Source organism: Plectropomus leopardus, chromosome 9 (genome assembly GCF_008729295.1).
Source record: "Plectropomus leopardus isolate mb chromosome 9, YSFRI_Pleo_2.0, whole genome shotgun sequence".
NCBI classification, from domain to species: Eukaryota; Metazoa; Chordata; class Actinopteri; order Perciformes; family Serranidae; genus Plectropomus; species Plectropomus leopardus.
In genome coordinates, this window is record NC_056471.1 from 20458767 (window position 1) to 20485230 (window position 26464).

The following is a 26464-nucleotide window of genomic DNA, read 5'->3' on the forward strand; positions in this document are numbered from 1 at the left end:
GTGGAGTGGCTTGTTGTACCCATAGAGTTGAAATTCTGTCTGTATGATCTTAAGACCTTCCAGACATATAGATAAGGTGTCAGGAGGTTTGGCTCAGTGGGTAAATCAGGTGGTTAATGAGCCAGAGGTTGCTGGTTCAAGTCTTACCTGGCACAGGAGACATTTGACTTTTATGGTATAAATAAAATAAATTATCGGTTGATATATCTGTCTGCTCTGCTGATAAAAGTCATCCATGACGTACCTTGCAACAAAGACGTAAAACAGTTAAAAACAAGCACAATAGTTTCCTTGTCTCCTGAATTTTCATATACTGAGTACTGAGTTTTCCCTGCCAAGAACTTAGTTGATTATCAGCCTGACTCATATATCAAATGAGTTTTTGACAGACATCACTGCTGATACTGATTAAAGGGATGTCAAAAACACATGAAGTGCCTGAAGGTTTGGCTCAGTGGGTAAACCAGGTGGTTAGAATACCGAAGGTAGATGGTTCAACGCTTATGTGGGACAGATGAGTTTTGAGGGCTGCTGTCTTTGCACAGACTCAAAAGGAAATGTCAAAAAGGTGCAACATGTCTGGAGGTTTGGCTCAGTGGGTTAGTCAGGTGGTTATCACCTCTGAGGTTGCTGGTTCAAGTCTTGTCTGGGGCAGGTGGTATTTGACTTTTGTGGCATTTGACTTTCATGGCATACATAAAATACAATATCATTGATATATTGTCTGCTCTGCTGAAGTAATCTGTGACGTACCTTGCAACAAACACTATAAACATTAAAAAAACACACAGTTGTCCACTTGTCACCTGAATTTTCATATATTGAATTTTCCCTGCCAAGAACTTAGTTGATTAAAATCAACTAAGTAAAGCAAAATTCAGTATTGGCAGTGACATCATATCAAATGATGTTTTATGGCATAAATAAAATAAATATATATAAATAAATATTGACCTACATATCTGTCCGCTCTTCTGATATAAGGATCATATGGTGTTGAAAGGCTAAATTCAGTACTGGCAGTGACGTCTGTCAAAAAACTCGACTGATATATGAGTCAGGCCGATATTCCTTGATTTCGACAGACACATCTGCCGATACTGGTTTTCCCTGTTTCGGGACCACTTCACCTGATTTATCAGCCAAAATGATATATCACTTATTACTGTGTGCCTTAATTTGTTCTGCAATATTACAATCAGTGTCTAAGCTGTATGAATCTACAGCCAAATGATGTTTAATGGCGTAAATAAAATAAAATATTGGCAGACATATCTGTCTGCTCTGCTGAAAATAGGGTCATATGGTGTTGAAAGGCAAAATTCAGTATCGGCAGTGATGTCTGTCAAAAACTGGACTGATATGAGTCAGGCTGATAATCCTTCACTTTGACAGACACTTCTGCCAATACTGGTTTTAACTGGTTTGGGACCACTTCACCTGATTTATCGGCCAAAACAATATATTGCTCAACTTTACGTCCCTTAATTTGTTCTGCAATATCACGGTCAGTGTCTAAACTGTATGAATCTACAGCCAAATGATGTTTTATGGCGTAAATAAATTAAAATATCAGCTGATGTATCTGTCTGCTCTTCTGATATAAGGGTCATATGTAAAATTCAGTATCAGCAGTGACGTGACCACATATGAGACAATAATTTCTTGTATTTATGCCATAAAAGTCAAATGCCCCAGATAAGACTTGAACCAGCAACCTCATGCACACTAACCACCTGCATTACCCACTGAGCCAAACCTCTGAACAGCTTATGTGTGTTCAACATTCCCTTTAGTGCTGTTGCAATTTCATTGATTATGAGTGAGTGCTTTGATAGACCGAGGTGTTTTACCTTGAATATAGCTCTTTGCTCTGAATGACTGCATTTACCTGTCCTGGGTGAGGTTTGGACCAATGATGATAAATGAATGATGATTAAGTTGCTCTTCTATTCTTTTTGGGGGAAGCAGTCTGTAAAACTTAACTGAAACTTAACTTAACTTAACTTAAAACTTACCTGCCCTGGATGAGGTTCAAACTCAACATTCCAAATTGCTTTTTTTTTTAATATTAAAGAATTAATTAAGTAATTTAGTAAGTAAGTACATTTTCATGATATGGTCTACAAATGATGTTCACCAAGATAACTTTGAATTTTTGTGCCCTCCAGTGCCTTCTAGTGGGCGTTGGCAGTACTACATCATATGAAATATCTCCAGGGTCCAAACTGGGGTCCATTATCCCACTTTTACAGAAATGAACGGCCGCTTTAGCTGGAGTTCACTAATGATCTCACAGTGTGCAGTGTGCAGGTAAGCCCTCTAACCAACTAAGCTAAACCTTCAGACATTTCAACATAATATATATATATATATATATATATATATATATATATATATATATATATATATATATATATATATACATATATATATATATATATATATTTATTAATTAATTAATTAATTTACATGAAATTTTTATGGTTTGGTTTACAAAAGATGTAAACCAAGATGATGTGGCATATTCACCAGTTCCCAGGTGCAAGGGCCCTTTCATCGCTGCTTGATAATTGAATTTTGTAAATACTCTGTTTGACATTCTGCTAGATCATTGTAAATATCTGAGCACTAATTTGAGCACTTTGTTTGAACGGTAATAGGAGTGAGTAGCCTGTTTTTTTTTAATTAGATGTTTTCCCCTGTTTACGGTTTAGGAGAACAGGTATTAATTAATTAATTAATTTACATGAAATTTTTATGGTTTGGTTTACAAAAGATGTAAACCAAGATGATGTGGCATATTCACCAGTTCCCAGGTGCAAGGGCCCTTTCATCGCTGCTTGATAATTGAATTTTGTAAATACTCTGTTTGACATTCTGCTAGATCATTGTAAATATCTGAGCACTAATTTGAGCACTTTGTTTGAACGGTAATAGGAATGAGTAGCCTGTTTTTTTTTAATTAAATGTTTTCCCCTGTTTACGGTTTAGGAGAACAGGTTACAGACCTGTTTGGCTTTTGTTGTCTTTGTAGGAAAGTTTAGGGTTTTGAGTATATTTTTTTGTTTGTTGTGTTTGGTATTGACTCACATCTGAGATAACAATTGTACAGTAGCCCAGAATGGACAAACCTAACAGTGGCTCTAGATACGGCCATTCATGTGTTTTTCATCGGCTACAGTAGCCCCTCTACAACCAGCAGTGGTGAAAACTACAAAATTTGTATTGTGAAACTGCTTCATTTTGTGTTTTTACCAGTTTAAGTCACAAGTTTCATTTGTTTTAGAGAGGAAACACAAATAAGCAGGTGCAGTTTAGCAGGTTAGCCACCCTCATTTCGAAATGCCAAACAGTGCTGAAAAAAAACCTGTTTTGTAACAAGAAACTTCTTTATATTTATTGTTTTTATCAGTTTTTTAAATCACCTGGTCAGTTTGTTTTGGACCAGATGAAACCTCTGCAGATAAATTAGCTTGTGGTAAAAAATGCTAAAGCTAATTGCAATATGCAAAATCCCAGCTAAATGGCACTAAATCCCCCTAAATCTTGCACACAGGTCCTTTAAGTTTTGAACAAACATGAGTGTCCCGAAATCATCAAAGCAGAAGATGGCATATTCTCAATGTCCAGTAAACCTTGTCACGTTTGTTTAGAGCATCAGCAACGATGACTACCAATGTCGTATCGGGGTGTGGAAGGGTTGTTCTTTTTCATAGAGCAAATTTACAACCATTACCCCTTTTAAGTGTGTCCCGAGGTGGCACTCAGAAACAAGGCTTAGGGTTTATATTAAGAGATGGGATGAAGCCTTAGTCTCTGAAACGAAGATCTGTGACAGCCTAATGAATAAAGTAGTTATTCAGTTTGAAGTACTATAGGTTTATGTCTTATTGTCCACATGCCTGAAGGGAAGCAGTTGTCAAATGTCCACTGAGCTCTGTCAGATCACAAAATAACAAAGCAAAGCTTGTGGGCTGACTTTGTTAGGCGAACCTTAAAAACAAAAACTATCCTGGATGATCAGCAGTATTCATGATAGTGAGATGTGTACGTGGTATATACTGTATGTTTTAAGTGGTTGCAGTGTGAAGTCCGCTCTAAACCTTCAGCTTTATGACTTTAAGACTTCTGTCTCATGTTGACTCTGGCTCCATGTTGTGACTGTGCCGGCTGTCAGAGCGTTGGAGTCGAACCTGCCTGCTTCTCAGATCGGGGCATGTCTGAAAGAGAGTAGTCTGGAGGCGGTGTGGGTGGATTTGATGGCGGCTGCATGTCACTGTGGGGCCTCCTCACCTGCAGGGGGCTCCACTTGTGCGGCAGCTGCTTCCTCATGCTCCTCCTCTTAGGCTTTCGCGGCCGTCTCTTCCTCTCCTCACTCGCTCCTGGCTGGGCACGGTCGCTCAGAGTGTCTGAGGACTCGTCAATGTACGCCAGGTTCTCTCCAAAGAAATCCAGCAGCTGGCAGCTGGATGAGGAGGCAGCTTGGAGAGGAGGGGAGGGAAGGACGATTGAGTGGTGAAGAGTTGAGTGAGAAGGGCAAGGAGGGGAAGAGCAGGGGTGCAAAGGAGCAGGTGCGCGTTTGTGGCTAGTGTTGGCTACAGAGACATACATCTCTGCTGGAATCAACAGAGATTTGTCTTTCTCCTGTGCTGTGTTCATGTCTGCAGCCTTCACTCCGCCCTCCTCCATGCTGCTCACTATGCGGCAGGGCTGGAACTTATGGAGGGCCAAGAAGGACGAGGAGACCGAGGAGACGTCTGATCTGGAGTCAAAAGGAGACTCAGATCCAGAGAGGGATCCTCCATTCGTGGCCGCATCTGCTGAGTTCAGCTCCAGGTTGGAGTGGGCCACAGGGAGGGAGAACGAGCGGGCCAGTGTGTGAGGAAACGACCTGCCCTCCAACTGCAGACCCACAGCGGGGTCGACCGTCAACACAGGCCCAGCTCTCGGGACTGCCCCACCTCCAGCTGCACTGACCCGTGGCCTCACCTTCACCACCACAGCCCTCTCAAGAGACGAGTGGGTCTCCAGCCGGCTCATGGAGCTGGAGAGACCGGTCCAGCGGTTTGGCAGGTGTCCGTTCTCAGATCCTCCTCGAGCCAAGTATCCCAAAGTGCCCTGGGCTCCACGACGGATGCGTCGACGCTCACTGCGTTTCCAGCGCCGGCGCTGCAGGAGGAAAGGGTCGTTGAACTCCAGAGGGTTTGGGATGCGGAAGTCCATGGACATGTTCTGGATGTTCTGGGTCCAGTCTGTAGCGTGGGCCCTCAGCTCCTCCATCTGAGAGAGAGAGAGACAAAAGATGAAGTTACAAACAAGATTCAGAGTGGGTCTTCTTGTCTTGGTTTGTGTTGTTGGTTGCTTGTAACTGTAACCGCTTTTACACCGAGATTGCACAATAGGACGGCAATGAAGTCCCCCGCCTTTCTACACAGAACCGAAAGATGAAGGCATCATCCACTCCAGTGTGTGATGATTGCATCACATCATCTTGAATCCAAAGAGGCATGATCATGGATGTATTAAAAAAATATGGATACAGCATGGAGACGGGGCCCCGTAGATTCCTATGAGAGCTGCTCAGTAGTGTTTCAAACTATTTCCAAAATATGGAGAGGACCAAAAGAAAGCATACTGACTGGAAAACATCACAAACTGGCAGGGTTCGTGCACAGCCCAGGACAAGAAGACTCTACAGCGTGTGATTAAAACTGCCCAGAGCATCACTGATTCCCATTTACAGAACATTAGTGACCTCGGTGAAGTGAGATGTCTGCACAGAGCCCAAGGATACTGAAAGGCAGCAGCTCACCCTGCTGCCATCTGGAAAAAGATACAGAAGTATCCACTGCCAGACTACGGAGCAGCTACTTTCCCCAGGCTGTGAGACTCTTCAACTGCGTCTTCGGCACCAAAAAGATGTAGCAGGATTTAGGATCAACTTTAATTTCATTTCTTCCTAAACCACGCTTAAGAAAAATTACAACAAATCTATCTTGTACCTTGTACCTTCTGCCAGCGGAGCAACTGAATTCCGGTTTAGTACTTCGCTAGCATAAATGGTAATAAAATAATTTAGTCTTGCTGCTTTCGACTTAACTGAATATTATCAAACTGAATAGAAAATAAATCTTGATAGTGAAAGGAGTCAGTTCACTTAGATTTTGATGCTCTTGAATGGGAAAAAGTCTCTCTAATCCCCATAGCATCACATGACAGACCCAGAAGGTATAATTCCACTTTTGGCCACCGTGTAAAATTAGCTTCAAAGCCTGGCGCTTTTCCCTGGGGCTTAGGCGTAATAGGCTTGACGCGTGACACAACAGCCTCTATTTTGCCTTAAATGCATCAGCAGCGCTTTCTAAACAATCACAATGACAAAACGTGTCAATAGCACTTATTAATCTTCTCTGTTATGTGGTGGCTGGTCTCATCCTCTGCTCAGAGGGTTAGGAGCTCCTTGACCTCTTGTTTTCTCAGGTTGTGGACATTTATGACCACTCTTCTCCTTCAAATTAGTCATTAATTACCAACAGCTGCTTTTTTATCTCCTGCAGTCTAGTCGCCAACGTAATACATAATGAAAACGTCACACCTCCCTACCCATGGTCACGTCTTTCCAGCTTTATGATTTGCACAGACCTCGGGCACGTTAAGTCTCAAAATGTTTTGCTATGGTTTCCAAATTGGACAAAATGTTTCCATGAAACATTGCACAACAGGCTTTGAGGCAAGTTCCCGCCATATGGTCCGTGTGTCAGAGCTATACCCGCTCAGCAGCAACATGACTATACATTAATGTCTGGTAGACCTGTACTTATTATACTTACATGTTTTGTTTACATTTGCTTTGGTATTATTTTCCATGTCAGAAAAGCACGACAGTAGTAAAACGTTGCTATGACGATGGCAGTGCATGTAGATGCAGCAGTCAGTAGCTTCTCAAATACTTGCTACTTTTTTACTATATTTTTCTATTTTTTTGACTCCATAGCCCCCTCTGCTGAAGCAAGACTTTTCTGCGCTAAATCAGCACTTATCAACATTGGGAAATGTTGTGTGGGTTTTGGAGTGAATGCAGCAGACCACAAGAAGATCCCCACCAACAGCATATGCGGAGCAGCCAGTCAGACCAGAGGGGAGAAATAAAGTTGAAACCACCAAACAAACAGAGGGAGGAGCACCAGCATCAGGGCGGGGCTGACCCGACTTGGACCGAGAGCTGTTCCTCTACCAAGCCGTCTTCTGACTAATGTCCGGTCATAGTAGAGAGTTGAGTGGATGAGTTACGATTAAGGTTCACTCGGCAATGGGAAATCAGAGACTGCTCTGCACACATCTTCACAGATACATGGTTAACAGCCAGGATCAAGCTATTGCACTAGATGAGGACACAAGACTCTGGTGCAAATTCAAAAAATGCAAAGTAGGAATTGTATGATGCCATTAGTAGCAACTTTCCCGAGCAATTGGATGGAATCTTCATAGCAGCTGGTGATTTTAATCAACTCATCCTTGAACTCCAAATATGTGGCAGGATGAAGGACAAACTTTTGACGAGTAAATCGACCTTGTACCTTGTAAAAGGCAACATGCCTGCGTAACACAACAGTGTGTTCAACTCACCACCGTTTCTTTTGAAATGAAAATATATATTTTGTCAGGTCTGAGTGCAACCCTATTTTTGGCGCTGTTATACCTCCTGTCCCAGCTCAGAGGCGAGAAAATTCTGTACCACCTTTCTACGATTGGACGCTTTATACAGAACGGTGAAGTGGCATAATGGCATGATATTCCTGTCTTAAACAGGCAGTATTAATGCAGCTTTTATGTCTCACCTCAGCGCGTGTCCTCTGAGACAGCACCCTCAGCCAGTTGCCTATCATGGTGAGGATGGAGGCAAAGTAGGCAAGTCCAAAAACAATCCACAGCCACACCAGAGGCTTGAAGAAGAACCCGCCGCTGCTATCACGACCACCTGGACACGGAGAGAGTGGACTTTTAATTTTTATCCAATATGACAGTAATTACATATCATTGTATAACAATAGTAATTGTATGAATATAAGATTCATCCACTGTCCTAGTTTATGGAACTTTTAGAAGGCTGTACCTGCATTGTGAGTCACTGTCACAATGCAGGTATATTAGGAAGCTCCAAGGTGTGTGAAAGTTAAGATACTATAACATTAAGACCTTGTATATGTTTAGATTCCAATGTTAGACACAGCTGTATGATGTGTGAAATACGTCTTATAAAGCTGAATTATTGTTCTGTGCTTTAAGTTTTCGGCACATCTTTTTCAGTGTACATGCTGTACCAAGACCCTCTTGGATCCAGTAATATTGTGAGGGTGGAGCTGGACTCTGCTGGCAGTGTCAGAGAGGAAGATGCTGTCAAAGATTTGTGTCATCTTGGACAATGCTTCACACCCACTCCATGATGTGCTGGTAGGACTCAGGAGCACATTCAGCAAATAGAATTTTTTGGACATGTAGAAATTTGATATTTTTTGACACATTATGGTATTGTATTTGCCCATTTCTAAGACATGCTAAATTATAAAGATTTTGGATTTTTGGCCTTTATTCCCACTTTGTACACTTCGCTTCTTCAACGCGCTCAAGCTCAAGCTCAAGCTCAAGCTATAATATGTGGTTTTCAGCCATATTTAAAACAGGTCAAAATTTGACATTGGTCATGCTATACTATGGCATTTTTTGCCATTTTTGGACATGCTAAATTATGAAGTTTTTGGACTTTTTTGGCCTTTATTCCCACTTCGAAAACTATGACCCGTCTTACAAGCTATACCCATTTTTTGACATGTCAAGATTTTGCATGTTACCACATACTATACTATGGCGTTTTTGCCCATTTCTAAGACATGCTAAATTATGAAGGTTTTGGACTTTTTTTGTCCTCTAGTCCCATTTTGTATACTATGACGCATCTCTACAAGCTATAATATGTGGTTTTCAGACATTTTCACGACATGTCAAAATTTTGCATTTTTGACAGACTATACTATGGTGTTTTTGGACATTTTTTGGACATGGTAAATTATGATATTTTATTTTTGACTTTTTTAAAATCTTTATTCCACCTTTGCATACTATGACGTGTCTCTATAAGCTATAATATGTAGTTTCCAGGCATTTTTTGACACATCAAAATTTGACATTTTTCGACATACTATACTATGGTGTTTTTAGACATTTTTTGGACATGCTAAATTAATACGTTTTTGGCCTTTTGTTGACCTCTATTCCTATGTTGTACACTTTGACGAGTCTCGACAAGCTATAATATATTGCTTACAGCCATTTTTATGACATGTCATAATTTGACTTTTTTTGACATACTATGCTATGGTGTTTTTGGCATTTTTTTTCACATACTAAATTATGAAGTATTTTGATGTTTTTGGCCTTTATTCCCACTTTGTATACTATGACAAGTCTCTACAAGCTATAATATGTGGTTTTCAACCATTTTTTGCGACAGGTCAAAATTGGACATTTTTTCGAAATACTATACTATGGTGTTTTTGGACATTTTTTGGATATGCCATATTATTAAGTTGTTGGACTTTTTTGGCCTTTATTCCCCTCCCCGAGCTACCACCTTATTGTGGTGGAGGGGTTTGCGTGTCCCAGTGATCCTAGGAGCTCAGTTGTCGGGGGCTTCATGCCCCTGGTAGGGTCACCCATGGCAAACAGGTCCTAGGGGAGGGACCAGACAAAGTGTAGCTCATCGGACCCCTTTTGATGAATGCAACAAATGGTTCGAACTTTCCCTTGCCTGGACGGGAGTCACAAGGTCCACCCCCCCTAGAGCCAGGCCTGGGGGTGGGGCTCAATGGCAATGCCTGGTGGCCAGGCCTTTACCCATGGGGCCTGGCCAGGCACAGCCCGAAGAGGCGAGGTGGGACCTCCTTCCCGTGAGCTCACCACCCATAGGATTGGCCAAAGGGTCGGTGCTGTGTGAGGTGGGAAGCAGGCGAAGGCGGGGACCTTGGCGGTCCGATCCTTGGCTGCAGAAGCTCATTCTAGTGATGCGGAATGTCACCTCTCTGGTGGGGAAGAAGCCTGAGCTGGTGCGCGAGGTTGAGAAGTTCTGTCTAGATATAGTCGGCCTCACCTCGACACACAGCATGGGCTCCGGAACCAGTCTTCTCGAGAGGGGTTGGACTCTGTTCCACTCTGGAGTTGCCACTGGTGAGAGGCACTGGGCAGAGGTGGCAATACTTATTGCCCCCCGGCTCAGTGCCTGTATGTTGGAGTTTACGCTGGTGAACGAGAGGGTAGCCTCCCTCCGCCTTTGACTGTTATTTGTGTCTATGGTCCAAACGGCAGTGCAGAGTATCCACCCTTTTTGGAGTCCTTAGAAGGGGGTGCTGGAGAGTGCTCCTCCTGGGGACTCCCTCGTTCTGCTGGGGGACTTCAACATGGGAGGGATTCAGTGAGGCCACGGAGAATGACTTCTGGACGGCTTGGAAGAGGTTCTCGACCACCATCCAGCATCTCAGGAGAGGGAAGTGGTGCTCTGTCAATACTGTGTGTGGTGGGGACGGTGCACTGCTGACTTCGACTCGGGACGTTGTGGATCGGTGGAAGGAATACTTCGAAGACCTCCTCAATCCCACCGACATGCCTTCTGGTGAGAGAAGCAGGGCCTGGGGACTCAGAGGTGTGCTCTTCCATCTCTGGGGGTTAGGTTGCCGAGGTGGTCAAAAAGCTCCTTGGTGGCAGGGCCCCAGGGGTGGATGAGATCTCCCTGGAGTTCCTTTGGGCCCTGGATGTTGTGGAGCTGTCATGGTTGACACAACTCTGCAACATTGCGTGGACATCGGGGGCAGTGCCTCTGGACTGGCAGACTGGGGTGGTGGTCCGTCTTTTAAAGAAGGCGGACCGCAGGATGTGTTCCAACTATAGGGGGATCACACTCCTCAGCCTCCCTGGTAAGGTCGATTCAGGGGTACTGGAGAAGAGGGTCTGCCGGACAGTTGAACCTCTGATTCAGGAGGAGCAATGCGGTTTTTGTCCTGGTCGTGGAACTGTGGATCAGCTCTGAACCCTTGGTAGGATCCTTGAGGGTGCATGGGAGTTTGCCCAACCAGTCCAAATGTGTTTTGTGGACTTGGAGAAGGCATTTGACCGTGTCCCTCAGGGAGTCCTGTGGGGGGTACTCCGGGAATATGGGGTATCGGACCCCCTGATAGGGGCCATCTGTTCTCTGTACGACCGGTGCCAGAGCTTGGTCCGCATTGCCGGCAGTAAGTCGGACTCGTTTCCGGTGAGGGTTGGACTCCACCAGGGCTGCCCTTTGTCACCGATTCTGTTCATAACTTTTATGGACAGAATTTCTAGGCGCAGCCAGGGTGTTGAGGGGGTCCGGTTTGGTGACCTCAGGATTGGGTCGCTGCTTTTCACAGATGATGTGGTGCTGTTGACTTCATCAGGTTGTGACCTTCAGCTCTCACTGGATCGGTTCGCAGCCGAGTTTGAAGCGGCCGGGATAAGAATCAGCACCTCCAAATCCGAGACCATGGTTCTCAGCTGGAAAAGGGTGGAGTGCCCTCTCCAGATCGGGGAGGAGATCCTGCCCCAAGTGGAGGGGTTTAAGTGCCTCGGGGTCTTGTTCACGAGTGAGGGAAGGATGGAGCGGGAGATCGACAGGCGGATCGGTGCAGCGTCTGCAGTAATGCAGACTCTGCACCGATCTGTCGTGGTGAAGAGGGAGCTGAGCTGAAAGGCAAAGCTCTCAATTTACCAGTCGATCTTCGTTCCTACCCTCACCTATGGTCACGAGCTTTGGGTAGTGACCGAAAGAACAAGATCGCGGGTACAAGCGGGCAGATGAGCTTTTCCGTAGGGTGGCTGGGCTCTCCCTTAGAGATTGGGTGAGGAGCTTGGTCCTCCGGGAGGAGCTCAGAGTAGAGCCGCTGCTCCTCTGCATTGAGAAGAGCCAGATGAGGTGGCTTGAGCATCTAATTAGGATGCCTCCCAGACACCTCCCTGGTGAGGTGTTCAGGACACGTCCCACCGGAAGGAGACCCTGCGGAAGACACAGGACATGCTGGAGAGACAATGTCTCTCAGCTGGCCTGGGAACACCTTGGGATCCCCCGTGAAGACCTGGATAAAGTGGCTGGGGAGAGTGAAGTCTCGGCTTCCCTGCTTAGGCTATTACCCCCGCGACCCGACCACGGAAAAGCAGAAGAAAATGGATGGATGGCCTTTATTCCCATGCTGTACATAATGTCGCCTCTCTACAAGCTATAATATGTGGTTTTCAGCCATTTTTGCAACTGGTAAAAATTTGACATTTTTTGACATATTATACTATGGTGTGTTTGGCATCTCTATATGCTATAATATGTAGTTTCCAGGTATTTTTTTGACACATCAAAATTTGACATTTTTCGACATACTATACTATGGCGGTTTTGGACATTTTTTCGACATGCTAAATTATTATGTTTTTGTACTTTTTTGGTCTTTATTCCCACTTTGTACACTAAGACGCATCTGTATAAGCTATAATATGTGGTTTTCAGCCATTTTTACAACGGGTCACAATTTGGCATTTTTCGACATACTATACTATGGCGTTTTGAGCAGTTTTTTGGACATGCTAAATTATGAAGTTTTTGGACTTTTTTGTCTTCTATTCCTACTTTGTACACTATGGCGCATCTCTACAAGCTATAATAAGTGTGTTCAGGTATTTTTTTGACACGTCAAAATTTGACATTTTTCGACATACTATACTATGGCGGTTTTGGACATTTTTTGGACATGCTAAATGATTAAGTTTTTGTACTTTTTTGGTATTTATTCCCACTTTGTACACTAAGACGTGTCTCTATAAGCTATAATATATGGTTTTCAGACATTTTTACAACAGGTCAAAATTTGGCATTTTTCGACATACTATACTATGGTGTTTATGGCAATATTTTTGACATGCTAAATTATGAGGTTTTTGGACTTTTTTGGCCTCTATTCCTACTTTGTACCCTATGACGCGTCTATACAAGCTATAATTTGTTGTTTTCAGACATTTTTACGACGTGTAAAAATTTGACATTTTTCGACATACTATACTATGGCATTTTGGGCTATTTTTTTTGATGAAGCTTTTGTATCTTTTTGGCCTGTATTCCCACTTTTGCACACTATGATGCGTCTCTATTAGCTATAATATGTGGTTTTGAGCCATTTTTCGATGGGTCAAAATTTAGCATTTTTCAACATTCTATACTATGGCTTTTTTGGCCATTTTTTTTTTGACACGCTTTATTATGATGTTTTTGGAGTTTTTGGCCTTTATTCCCACGTTGTACACTATGACGCATCTCTGTATGCTATAATGTGTAGTTTCCAAGTATTTTTTTGACACATCAAAATTTGACATTTTTCGACATACTATACTATGACAGTTTTGGACATTTTTTTGACATGCTAAATTATTAAGTTATTGGACTTTTTTGGCCTTTATTCCCACTTTGTGGACTATGACATGTCTCTATAAGCTATAATATGTGGTTTTCAGCCATTTTTACGATGGGTCAAAATTTGGCATTTTTTGACATACTATACTATGGCGTTTTTGGCAAATTTTTTCACATGCTAAATTATGAGGTCTTTGGACTTTTGTTGGCCTCTGTTTCTACTTTATACACTATAATGCACCTCTGTATGCTATAATATGTAGTTTCCAGGTATTTTTTTGACACGTTAAAATTTGACATTTTTCGACATACTATACTATGGCGGTTTTGGACATTTTTTGGACATGCTAAATTATTAAGTTTTTGTACTTTTTTGGTCTATATTCCCACTTTGTACACTAAGACGCGTCCGTATAAGCTATAATATGTGGTTTTCAGACATTTTTACAACAGGTCAAAATTTGGCATTCTTCGACATACTATACTATGGTGTTTTTAGCATTTTTTTGGACGATGCTAAATTATGAAGTTATTGGACTTTTTTGGCCTTTATTCCCACTTTATGCACTATGACATGTCTCTATTAGCTATAATATGTGGTTTTCAGCCATTTTTACGATGGGTCAAAATTTGACATTCTTCGACATACTATACTATGGTGTTTTTAGCAGTTCTTTGGACATGCTAAACTATTAAGTTATTGGACTTTTTTGGCCTCGATTCCTACTTTGTACACTAGGACACGTCTCTACAAGCTATACTAAGTGGTTTTCAGCCATTTTTACGAGGGGTCCAAATTTGACATTTTTTTGACATACTATACTATGGTGTTTTTGGCAATTTTTTTCACATACAAAATTATGAAGTTTTTGGACTTTTTTGGCCTTTATTCCCACATTGTACACTATGATGCGTCTTTACAAGCTATAATATGTGGTTTTCAGACATTTTTTTGACATGTCAAAATTTGACATTTTTCAACATACTATACTATGGCGGTTTTGGACATTTTTTGGACATGCTAAATTATTATGGTTTTGTACTTTTTTGGTCTTTATTCCCGCTTTGTACACTAAGACACGTCTCTATAAGCTATAATATGTGGTTTTCAGACATTTTTACGACAGGTCATAATTTGGCATTTTTCGACATACTATACTATGGCGTTTTTGGCCATATTATTCACATGCTAAATTATAAGGTTTTTGGACTTTTGTTGGCCTCTGTTTCTACTTTGTACACTATAATGCACCTCTGTATGCTATAATATGTAGTTTCCAGGTATTTTTTTGACATGTTAAAATTTGACATTTTTCGACATACTATACTATGGCGGTTTTGGACATTTTTTCAACATGCTTAATTATTATGTTTTTGTACTTTTTTGGTCTTTATTCCCACTTTGTAGACTAAGACGCGTCTGTATAAGCTATAATATGCAGTTTCCAGGTATTTTTTTGACACGTTAAAATTTGACATTTTTCGACATACTATACTATGGCGGTTTTGGAAATTTCTTCGACATGCTAAATTACTATGTTTTTGTACTTTTTTGGCCTTTATTCCCACTTTGTGCACTATGACATGTCTCTATAAGCTATAATATGTGGTTTTCAGCCATTTTTACGATGGGTCAAAATTTGGCATTTTTCGACATACTATACTATGGCATTTTGGGCTATTTTTTTTGATGAAGCTTTTGTATCTTTTTGGCCTGTATTCCCACTTTTGCACACTATGATGCGTCTCTATTAGCTATAATATGTGGTTTTGAGCCATTTTTCGATGGGTCAAAATTGTTCTTTGGACATGCTAAACTATTAAGTTATTCGACTTTTTTGGCCTCTATTCCTACTTTGTACACTAAGACGCGTCTCTATAAGCTATAATATGTGGTTTTCAGACATTTTTACGACAGGTCAAAATTTGGCATTTTTTGACTTACTATACTACGGTGTTTTTAGTAATTTTTTTCACATGCAAAATTATGAAGTTTTTGTACTTTTTTGGTCTTTATTCCCACTTTGTACACTAAGACGTGTCTCTATAAGCTATAATATGTGGTTTTCAGACATTTTTACAACAGGTCAAAATCTGGCATTTTTCGACATACTATACTATGGCGTTTATGGCAATTTTTTGACATGCTAAATTATTATGTTTTTGGACTCTTGGCCTTTATTCCATCTTTGTATACTATGACGCGTCTCTATATATTTTGACATGTTAAAATTTGACATTTTTCGACATACTGTACTATGTATAGTTGCTTTATTGCTTTGTAATTGTTTATGCAAATGATCTACAGACTGATTATTAAACTGACTGATTGAGACTGATTGATAAACAATGTGATGGCTTTTCTCCTAACTTGTTTTCTCGTTTTATTAATGACGTATCACTTGAATGTAAGAATGCTAATCTAGGAATACAGTTGAATGATTTAACTGTGGGTAATATGTTGTACGCAGATGATGTTGCTCTACTGGCTGAATCAGAAAAGGATTTACATAACACATTGAATGCTTGATGAATTTTTAACTTGGGGTTTGTTGTGAACAAGTTAAAATTATGTTAAGATCTTGGACATTCCACCTACTCTAAACTATACAATGCTTGTGTTTCTCCCATTTTGCTGCAATTATGCTGCGGGGGTATGAGGATTTAAAGAGAGCACAATTTCAGATTCTCTGCAGAACAGAGCTACACGTTGTTTCCCAGGTATTCATAAATGTGCTCCTTCTTTAGCTGCTCAAGGTGACATGGTTGGATTCCTGGATCAACAAGAAGGAAATGTGAAATGATCAAACTGTGGAATTGTTTTATTAATTTGTTTGATAACAGGATTACCACCTTATCGTGGTGGAGGGGTTTGCGTGTCCCAGTGATCCTAGGAGCTCAGTTGTTGGGGGCTTCATGCCCCTGGTAGGGTCACCCATGGCAAACAGGTCCTAGGGGAGGGACCAGACAAAGTGTAGCTCACAAGACCCCTATGATGACATCAATCAATGGTTCTGAGTTCCCCTCGCCCGGACGCGGGTCACCGGGGCCCCCCCCCTGGAGCCAGGCCTGGGGGTGGGGCTCGATGGCGAGCACAGCCCGAAGAGGTGACATGGGACCTCCTTCCCGTGGGCTCACCACCCGTAGGAGGAGCCGTAGGGGTCGGGTTCAATGTGAGCTGGGCGGCAGCCGAAGGCGGGGACCTTGGCGGTCCGATCCTCGGCTGCAGAAGCTAGCTCTGGGGACGTGGAATGTCACCTCTCTGGTGGGGAAGGAGCCTGAGCTGGTGCGCGAGGTTGAGAAGTTCCGACTAGATATAGTCGGCCTCACCTCGACGCATGGCTTGGGCTCCGGAACCAGTCTTCTTGAGAGGGGATGGACTCTCTTCCACTCTGGAGTTGCCACTGGTGAGAGGCGCCGGGCAGGGGTGGCAATACTTATTGCCCCCCGGCGCGGTGCCTGCACGTTGGAGTTTACGCCGGTGAATGAGAGGGTAGCCTCCCTCCGCCTTCGGGTTGGGGGACGGATCCTGACTGTTGTTTGTGCCTATGGTCCAAACAGCAGTTCAGAGTATCCACCCTTTTTGGAGTCCTTAGAGGGGGTGCTGGAGAGTGCTCCTTCTGGGGACTCCCTCATTCTGCTGGGGGACTTCAACGCTCACATTGGCAACGACAGTGAGACCTGGAGGGGCGTGATCGGGAGGAATGGCCCCCCCGATCTGAACCCGAGTGGTGTTTTGTTATTGGACTTCTGTGCTCGCCACAGATTGTCCATAACGAACACCATGTTCAAGCATAAGGGTGTCCATATGCGCACTTGGCATCAGGACACCCTAGACAGCAGTTCAATGATCGACTTTGTAGTCGTATCGTTGGACTTGCGGCCGTATGTCTTGGACACTCGGGTGAAGAGAGGGGCGGAGCTGTCAACCGATCACCACCTGGTGGTGAGTTGGCTCCGATGGAGGGGGAGGACGCCGGTCAGACCTGGCAGACCCAAACGCATTGTGAGGGTCTGCTGGGAACGTCTGGCAGAGTCTCCCGTCAGAAGGAGCTTCAACTCCCACCTCCGGAAGAGCTTCGACCATGTCCCGGGGGAGGCTGGGGACATTGAGTCCGAGTGAGCCGTGTTCCGTGCCTCCATTGCTGAGGCGGCCGACCGGTGCTGTGGCCGTAAGGTGGTTGGTGCCTGTCGGGGCGGCAACACCCGAACCCGCTGGTGGACACCGGCGGTAAGGGGTGCTGTCAAGCTGAAGAAGGAGTCCTAGAGGCCAAGACCTTCTTGGCCTGTGGGACTCCGGAGGCAGCAGACAGGTACCAACAGGCCAAGCGTGAGTGCGGCGGCGGCGGTCGCAGAGGCGAAAACCCGGGCATGGGAGGAGTTCGGCGAGGCCATGGAAAACGACTTCCGGACGGCTTCGAAGAGGTTCTGGACCACCATCAGGCGTCTCAGGAGGGGGAAACAGTGCTCCGTCAACACTGTGTATGGTGGCGACGGGGCGCTGCTGACCTTGACTCGGGACGTTGTGGATCGGTGAAAGGAATACTTCGAAGACCTCCTCAATCCCACCGACACGCCTTCCGTTGGGGAAGCAGGGCCTGGGGACCTGGGGGTGGGCTCCTCTATCTCTGGGGCTGAGGTTACCGAGGTGGTCAAAAAGCTCCTCGGTGGCAGGGCCCCGGGGGTGGACGAGGTCCGCCCGGAGTTCCTCAAGGCCCTGGATGTTGTGGGGCTGTCGTGGCTGACACGACTCTGCAACATTGCGTGGACATCGGGGGCAGTGCCCTTGGACTGGCAGACTGGGGTGGTGGTCCCTCTTTTCAAGAAGGGCGACCGGAGGGTGTGTTCCAACTACAGGGGGATCACACTCCTCAGCCTCCCTGGTAAGGTCTATTCGGGGGTACTAGAGAGGAGGGTCCGCCGGATAGTCGAACCCCGGATTCAGGAGGAGCAATGCGGTTTTCGCCCCGGTCGTGGAACTGTGGACCAGCTCTGGACCCTTGGCAGGATCCTTGAGGGTGCTTGGGAGTTTGCCCAACCAGTCCACATGTGCTTTGTGGACTTGGAGAAGGCATTCGACCGTGTCCTTCGGGGAGTCCTCTGGGGGGTTCTCCGGGAATATGGGGTTTCGGACTCCCTGATACGGGCTTTCCGTTCCCTGTATGACCGGTGCCGGAGCTTGGTCCGCATTGCCGGCAGTAAGTCGAACTCGTTTCCGGTGAGGGTTGGACTCCGCCAGGGCTGCCCTTTGTCACCGATTCTGTTCATAACTTTTATGGACAGAATTTCTAGGCGCAGCCAGGGTGTTGAGGGGGTCCGGTTTGGTGACCTCAGGATTAGGTCTCTGCTCTTTGCAGATGATGTGGTCCTGTTGGCTTCATCGGGCCGCGACCTTCAGCTCTCACTGAATCGGTTCGCAGCCGAGTGTGAAGCGGCTGGAATGAAAATCAGCACCTCCAAATCCGAGACCATGGTTCTCACCCGGAAAAGGGTGGCGTGCCCCCTCCGGATCGGGGATGAAGTCCTGCCCCAAGTGGAGGAGTTTAAGTACCTCGGGGTCTTGTTCACGAGTGAGGGAAGGATGGAACGGGAGATCGACAGGCGGATCGGTGCGGCGTCTGCAGTAATGCGGACTCTGCACCGGTCTGTCTTGGTGAAGAGGGAGCTGAGCCGAAAGACAAAGCTTTCGATTTACCAGTCGATCTTCGTTCCTACCCTCACCTATGGTCACGAGCTTTGGGTAGTGACCGAAAGAACAAGATCGCGGGTACAAGCGGCCGAAATGAGTTTCCTCCGTAGGGTGGCTGGGCTCTCCTTTAGAGATAGGGTAAGAAGCTCAGTCATCCGGGAGGAGCTCGGAGTAGAGCCGCTGCTCCTCCGCATTGAGAAGAGCCAGATGAGGTGGCTCGGGCATCTAATTAGGATGCCTCCAGGACGCCTCCCTGGTGAGGTGTTCAGGGCACGTCCCACCGGTAGGAGGCCCCGGGGAAGACCCAGGACACGCTGGAGAGACTACGTCTCTCAGCTGGCCTGGGAACGCCTCGGGGTCCCCCGGGAAGAGCTGGATGAAGTGGCCGGGGAGAGGGAAGTCTGGGTTTCCCTGCTTAGGCTGCTGCCCCCGCGACCCGACCCCGGATAAGCGGAAGAAAATGGATGGATGGATGGAACAGGATTAATAAGAAAATTGTTCTTTGGAGTAAATTGCAGAATTCCTCGTGGGCTGCATGCTGTTTTCGGAGAAGTTGATTTACAATATGTTTATATAAATTATTTACCATGCAGCTTGAATACAATTAGAAAAAGGTTACTTGGCGGATTTGAAGAGAAATGGTTAAATGACATCTTGTTAAAACCTAAATTACGCACATATATTCAAATCAAGCATGAATATTCAACAGATTTTTATGTTAAATTGAACTTGACGAAGTCAGAGATCTTTAGTTGCTCAATTAATAACAGGAATCCTTCCTCTGACTCTTGAAGTCGGCAGATTTAAAAACATCCCAGAGGAACAAAGAATGTGTCAACTTTAAGAGAAGTTGAGAATAAATGTAATTTGCTGTTATATTGTCCATTTTATGATGAGTTAAGATCACCTTTGATTAATTAAATGTAAGATCAAAATCCTAGTACTGATGATGACAGGATGGAATGGTTGTTCAATTTAAATGTATATAACATAGCCACTTTTGATTCGAAAGCCTGGAAGAAATATCAGGATGGTTTGTTTTGTTAATGTGAGTGTTATCAAGTGTCTGCTTTTGATTTCTGGTCTTTCTGTTTTCTTAATGGTGTTTTGTAAACGCTGTTGGGCTGGGCATATTGTTTATGTATGACACGATAATTAAATTAAATCAATAGATCAATCAAACTATGGCCTTTTTCCTGATTTCTTAGACATGCTAAAATATGAAATTTTTTTGGACTTTATTAGTAAATATTTCCAATTTATATATTATAACATGTCCCTACAAACTATAATATGTCGTTTACAGGCATTTTTTTGACATGTCAAATTTGGACATTTTCAGCATACTATAGCCTTGCTTTTTTGATCATTTTTTTCAAGGTGCTATTTTATGGATTTTTAAGCTGTTTTTGAATATTATTTTAACACTGCACACTACAACATGCCTCTAAACACTATATTAAGTGGTTTTCAGCAGTTTTTGGAACATGTCAAATTTTGACAATTTCGCCATACTATAGCCTTGCTTTTTTGGTCATTTTTTCAACTTGTTATTTTTGGGGTTTTGGGGCCGTTTTTGGTAGTTCTTTTTACACTGCACGCTATAATCATGCCTCTAAATACTATATTAAATGGTTTTCAGCTGTTTTTGGAACATGTCAAATTTTGACAATTTCGCCATACTATAGCCTTGCTTTTTTGGTCATTTTTTCAACTTGTTATTTTTGGGGTTTTGGGGCCGTTTTTGGTAGTTCTTTTTACACTGCACGCTATAATCATGCCTCTAAATACTATATTAAATGGTTTTCAGCAGTTTTTGGAACATGTCAAATTTTGACAATTTCACCATACTATAGCCTTGCTTTTTTGGTCATTTTTTCAACACATTATTTTTTGGGTTTTGGGGCCATTTTTGGAATTTGTTTTTACACTGGACACTATAACATGCCTCTAAATACTATATTAACTGGTTTTCAGCAGTTTTTGGAACGTCAAATTTTGACAATTTCGCCATACTATAGCCTTGCTTTTTTGGTCATTTTTTTCAACTTGTTATTTTTGGGGTTTTGGGGCCGTTTTTGGTAGCTCTTTTTACACTGCACTCTATAACATGCCTCTAAATACTATATTAGATGGTTTTCAGCTGTTTTTGGAACATGTCAAATTTTGACATTTTTGCCATACTATAGCCTTGCTTTTTTGGTCATTTTTTCAACACATTATTTTTGGGCTTTTCGGGCCGTTTTTGGTAGTTCTTTTTACACTGCACGCTATAACATGCCTCTAAATACTATATTAAATGGTTTTCAGCTGTTTTTGGAACATGTCAAATTTTGACAATTTCGCCATACTATAGCCTTGCTTTTTTGGTCATTTTTCAACTTGTTATTTTTTGGGTTTTCGGGCCATTTTTGGAATTTGTTTTTGCACTCCACACTATAACGTGCCTCTAAATACTATATTAAGTGGTTTTCAGCAGTTTTTGGAACATGTCAAATTTTGACAATTTCGCCATACTATAGCCTTGCTTTTTTGGTCATTTTTTCAACATGATTTTTTATGCGTTTTGGGGCCGTTTTTGGATGTTTTTTTTACACTGCACACTATAACATGCCTCTAAATACTATATTAAATGGTTTTCAGCAGTTTTTGGAACATGTCAAATTTTGACATTTTTGCCATACTATAGCCTTGCTTTTTTGGTCAGTTTTTTTCAACATTCTATTTTTTGGGTTTTCGGGCCGTTTTTTGAAGTTTTTTTTGCACTGGACACTATAACAGGCCTCTAAATACTATATTAAGTGGTTTTCAGCAGTTTTTGGAACATGTCAAATTTTGACATTTTTGCCATACTATAGCCTTGCTTTTTTGGTCATTTTTTGAACATGATATTTTTGGGTATTTAGGGCCGTTTCTGGTAGGTATATTGTATGACATACTAATCTGTGACTTTTTTTCATATTTTGGATGATACACTATACATCAACATTTTTTTCCTCATTATGACATACTATATTATGAAATTTACTTTTTATGACATACTATCCATTGTCATTTTTCCATTTCGTATGACATACTGCATTACTAATTCTCTCTTTTGGAAATATGGCAAAATGGAATTTTATTAAATACCATAACATGCATTATTTTTCATTCTAATGTCATACTATACTATGAACATTTTTTTTTGCACTTTTCATGCATATCATACTATTACTTTCTCAGGTTTTCATGAAATACTATCCTGTGTCCTTTTTTTTGACAAAGTATACCATGACCTTTTAAAGACATAGTATGATTTTTTTTCTGACGCTGTGAAAGGCATGTTTGCTTAAAAATCAGTGGTAAAATATGAAAAAATCCACCACTGAAAGTTTTATCTCTATCCCCTCAAGCCAAAAGCGATTAAAACATTCCCTTTCAGCAAAACCTTTGATTTTTAATTAACTTCTTGCTGGTTGCTTCATTTTATTTTATGCTGATATTTTTTATATGACTTTTACATATACTTTTATGTTAGTTATTTTTATTATTTTTATTGTTTATTTTTTATGCTGATGCTTTTACCTTTTAGGACTTTGAGATTTGTTTCAAATGTACAGTGCATTACAAATAAAATCTATAATTATTATGATTATTATTATTAGTAGTAGTAGTAGTAGTACTAATATTATTATAGAAAAATAATTTGACATACTCAGTGGGCAAACATGAAGGGAGAGGCTGAAAGAAGGGAGAAAATGAAGAAATGTATGTGATGAACAAAAACATAACCTAACCAAAATATTGGTAGTGGAAACCCTGGTTAAATATCATAGTCTTCAGATTCAGCTTCCAGAATTTTTTTTTGCAAAGATTGTATTTTTTTTCTAAAGCCTGTTGGTCTCTGAAAAAGTCACATCTAAAACAGCAGATTCATTAACAGGTACTTCTCAGTTCTCTTGAAGGATTTTTAAATTTCTGCTTCACAAGAACAAAGACAATACAAACATAAATTTGTTCTCAATTGACCTGCTCTGTGCATTGTTTTGAGGTTGTGTGCAACTTGTTGTGTATTGTGTGTGTGTGACAATACCTGGCACGTAGTCTCCGAAACCAACTGTGGTGAGAGTGATGACTACAAAGTAGAGTGCCTCAAGAAACGACCATTTCTCCACTTTCTGAAACACGACTGTCGGCACGGCGAGGAAGATCAGACACCCAATCAGGATGGAGAGAACAGCTGAGATCACACGCACAGTGGTTGGCCTGACCTTACGTTTCTAAAAGAGAAAGAAAGATAACTGCAAATACAGAGGAAGAATGAATGCTGATGAATACTTATGATTGTAATGATGGATTTAATAAAACAGGTTTTCCCTTTGTCAGATCCAGTTTAGAGCAGGAAAATATATTGTTAAAACATGAGAAACATAATGTTATAATAAGAAGCTTTTCAAGTTACCGTTTCACATTACCAGAAAGACGTAAATTATTGTATGAAAACTAAACAGCAACCTTTTTTTTTTTTTTTTTTTACATGGAAGGTTATTCATGTATGATTACTGCAACAATTTGTTTGGATACACACAACAAAATGCCATGACTTTTCCAAAACTCCAAAACAATCATTTTCAATAATTTCATCACTTTTCCAGGCCCAGTAAATTTGATTGTGTAATTGGATGACTTTTCCATGTTTTTCATGGACCGTGGGAACCCTCTACTGTATCACGCATTTCTACATCATTTCTCTCTTTAAAACAACCTGAAATAATTTTCTCCTAACTACAGGAATATGAATTTACACCAATAACGACAGTTCACATCCAGGTGAAAGGCTCTAGTTTGGCTTCTTTACATGAATATCACAGAGCCCAGTCATTCACCGCTAAAAACTGAAGTTTGGTTCCTGGGAAGGACCGACCATTCTCACCAGGAAGAGCGTCTCAATCTTGGCCACAGCTCTCCGAAGCACTGTGCCCATGTGGTCGCCCACTCCAGCGAGCAGTATGCCAAACATGGGGATTCCAACCAGGGCGTAGCACACGCAGAACAACTGGCCATACCATGTCCGAGGAGACAGGTTCCCAAAACCTGTTAAAAAATAAAAGAAATCAAGGACCTTCAGCTTCGTACACACTGAATCAGTAACTTCCATTAACAGACCCAATTGTGAGATGTCTATTGGAGTAATATGAGGTTCAGTTCATTACACATGCATTTTAGATGCTTTGTGTTCAAGAGGAACAGAGGGATGCAAAAATAATAAAAGTCCAGCACATCTGTTATAGTGACACAATGAACACTGAATGACAGACATGAATGCAAAAAATACAGTCATGATTTATGTTTTTGTGTAGATTGACCCAACTTTTTACATTTAAGTTTACCACTGTCCTCTTGTCTTCTCACAGAGATTAATTTTCAACCAAAGGGACAATTTCTGAGTCAACCTCCTGAACTCAACCGTCAAACAAGTTAAGTTTTAGTTGATGATGAAAGCATCGCAAATTTTCAGAAATAAACAGAGAACATTGGAATATTCACAGAAGCTCTCTGTGAAAAATCTGTTCTTGGGAAACTTCCGGTCTAGCTGGTAAGCGATGTCAGCGTAGAGCAACAGGTAAACCACAGAAAAAATCATAAGAGAATTCAGAAAGAGAAGATATTAATAAAATCTACAGAAGAGGCCCAAATCCTTTCTTGTGTTAAAATATGTTTATTTAACTCCATATTGTTATTTTTATTCATTTATTTATTTATTTTAAATGCTAAACAGCCGATGCTCTGTAGATGTCACTTTGTTTCTACATTTTTAAAAACTGAAACAATGGTTCACTCTGTAAAGTACTTGACTGAAGATTACTGTATGACTGTTGCTAGTAAGTAAAACCAAATAAACAAAATGTCCAAAAAAAAAAAAGAAGTTTGTTCTATTATTAATCATTTCAACAACATATCGGGTGTGTAATCTGCACTTAAAAGAGCATTTCAAAGTTACTTAATCTTTAAAGTGCAGCCTGAAGGTGAATCCCCACCTACCTATGGTGGTGATAATGGTACCACAGAAGAAGATGGCGGAGGCCATGTCCCAGCGGGACGTGAAGTTGGCATGAAGGTTGTTCACATCGAGGCCTGCCTCCACTCCAGACACCACTCCCTGCAGGGGAGGGATGTCTTTTATCTAACTTATTTAACTCTTCCAAGTCTGTACACAACAACATGCAACGCAGTAACAGAATCTTAGTTTACATTTTGTCAGAGCTATTTAATTTTACCTTTTGATTTCTGTTTTTTAGCCTCTATTTTCACTGCAGGAAGCAGTATGGTGGCCACTTCCTGTTCACAAACTTTCGCTATTACAGCTAAACAGTGTGTTTCAGTATTTCAGGAGACATTTTAGGAAACTAAGTAAGTAAAAATAAGCAGTGCAGTGACATAATCTTGATTTATATTCAATCATCACTACCTAGTTTAATAATTTGATTGGATTTTGCTGCAAGTTTTACAGACAGACAGAGAGGCAGCTGTGTAGCTTTGTGTCTGCGCTGTTGGCAGCATGGATGGAGGATAATGTGGAGGTATAACCTACAGTTCTAGAAAGAGCCCAAGAGCCATCGAAACTCCTGAAAATGACATAAATTACATAATTTGAAGGAGTTTAGCCACAGGGGGGAATTTAATCACTGGCTAGATGGAGGTAAGTTTACCACAGTTCATCTATACACACTACCCACATTGTTTTCATTTAGAGCTGGTTGAAAATTGGCTAAACATCCCTTTTAAAAGATTGTGACCATGTTTACACAGTAAGTGTAAGCGAGATAACGTAATGGCAGTGTGCTGAGTTTGCGCAGTGGTACCTTCAGAAGATTGTGGAAGTCCAGCTCAGTGACACAGGAGTTATTATCGAGGAAGGTGTTCTTAATAGCGAGCAGGTCTTGGTGCGCCAAACTCTCCTGTGGCAGCTCCAGAGTGCTGAAAACAAGTGCACCCATCACCAGGTACAGCACGACCCCCGCCAGCAGAGCTATGAGGGTGGTACACCGCATTTTCTCCCTGTCGACCCCCCCTGCCCCTCCAGGGTTAGCGGGTCAGAGGCCAGGATCTCAGTCAGGATACACCGGGGCACAGCTGGCCATAAACAGGAAGTTCCTTTAGAGGGGTACTGTAAGTATGAGCACAAAGTGTTCTTGGAAGCCTGACAGACTTTAACAACCTTTATTTATAAATTTGTGCGTCAAACCAAAGAGACGGTCACAGACAGGAAAAGTCCGGAGTTAAGCCCCGATAGGTGTAAAATAAATACATGTCAACACATCTGGCAGTGG

The 26464-nt window shown here is 42.2% G+C and overlaps 1 protein-coding gene and 1 long non-coding RNA gene across 2 annotated transcripts; one reads left to right on the forward strand and one right to left on the reverse strand.

Moving 5' to 3' along the window:
- Nucleotides 1-2529: 2529 nt before the first annotated feature.
- On the forward strand, nt 2530-3140 carry LOC121947704. Its single transcript, XR_006106102.1, has 2 exons — nt 2530-2725; nt 3003-3140. It is a non-coding gene; the product is annotated as an uncharacterized LOC121947704 (long non-coding RNA).
- A 408-nt stretch (nt 3141-3548) lies between these two features.
- kcnk4a (potassium channel, subfamily K, member 4a) lies at nt 3549-26185 on the reverse strand. The gene is made up of 6 exons (XM_042493896.1): nt 25997-26185; nt 25176-25293; nt 24067-24227; nt 23227-23413; nt 7842-7981; nt 3549-5283 (listed from the first exon to the last, which is right to left on the reverse strand). The coding sequence occupies exons 1-6, from the start codon at nt 26183-26185 to the stop codon at nt 4177-4179; spliced, it is 1902 nt and encodes a 633-aa protein (XP_042349830.1). The 3' UTR covers nt 3549-4176.
- Between the last annotated feature and the right edge of the window lie 279 nt (nt 26186-26464).

What these genes read in the sequence shown, in the direction of transcription:
- kcnk4a (XM_042493896.1), bottom strand. Translation starts at nt 26,185, where the DNA reads ATGCGGTGTACCACCCTCATAGCTCTGCTGGCGGGGGTCGTGCTGTAC. An exon ending in ACTTCCACAATCTTCTGAAG is followed by an intron (nt 25,294 to 25,996) that starts GTACCACTGCGC and finishes CCTCCCCTGCAG; the next exon opens with GGAGTGGTGTCTGGAGTGGA. An exon ending in TACCATTATCACCACCATAG is followed by an intron (nt 24,228 to 25,175) that starts GTAGGTGGGGAT and finishes ATTTTTTAACAG; the next exon opens with GTTTTGGGAACCTGTCTCCT.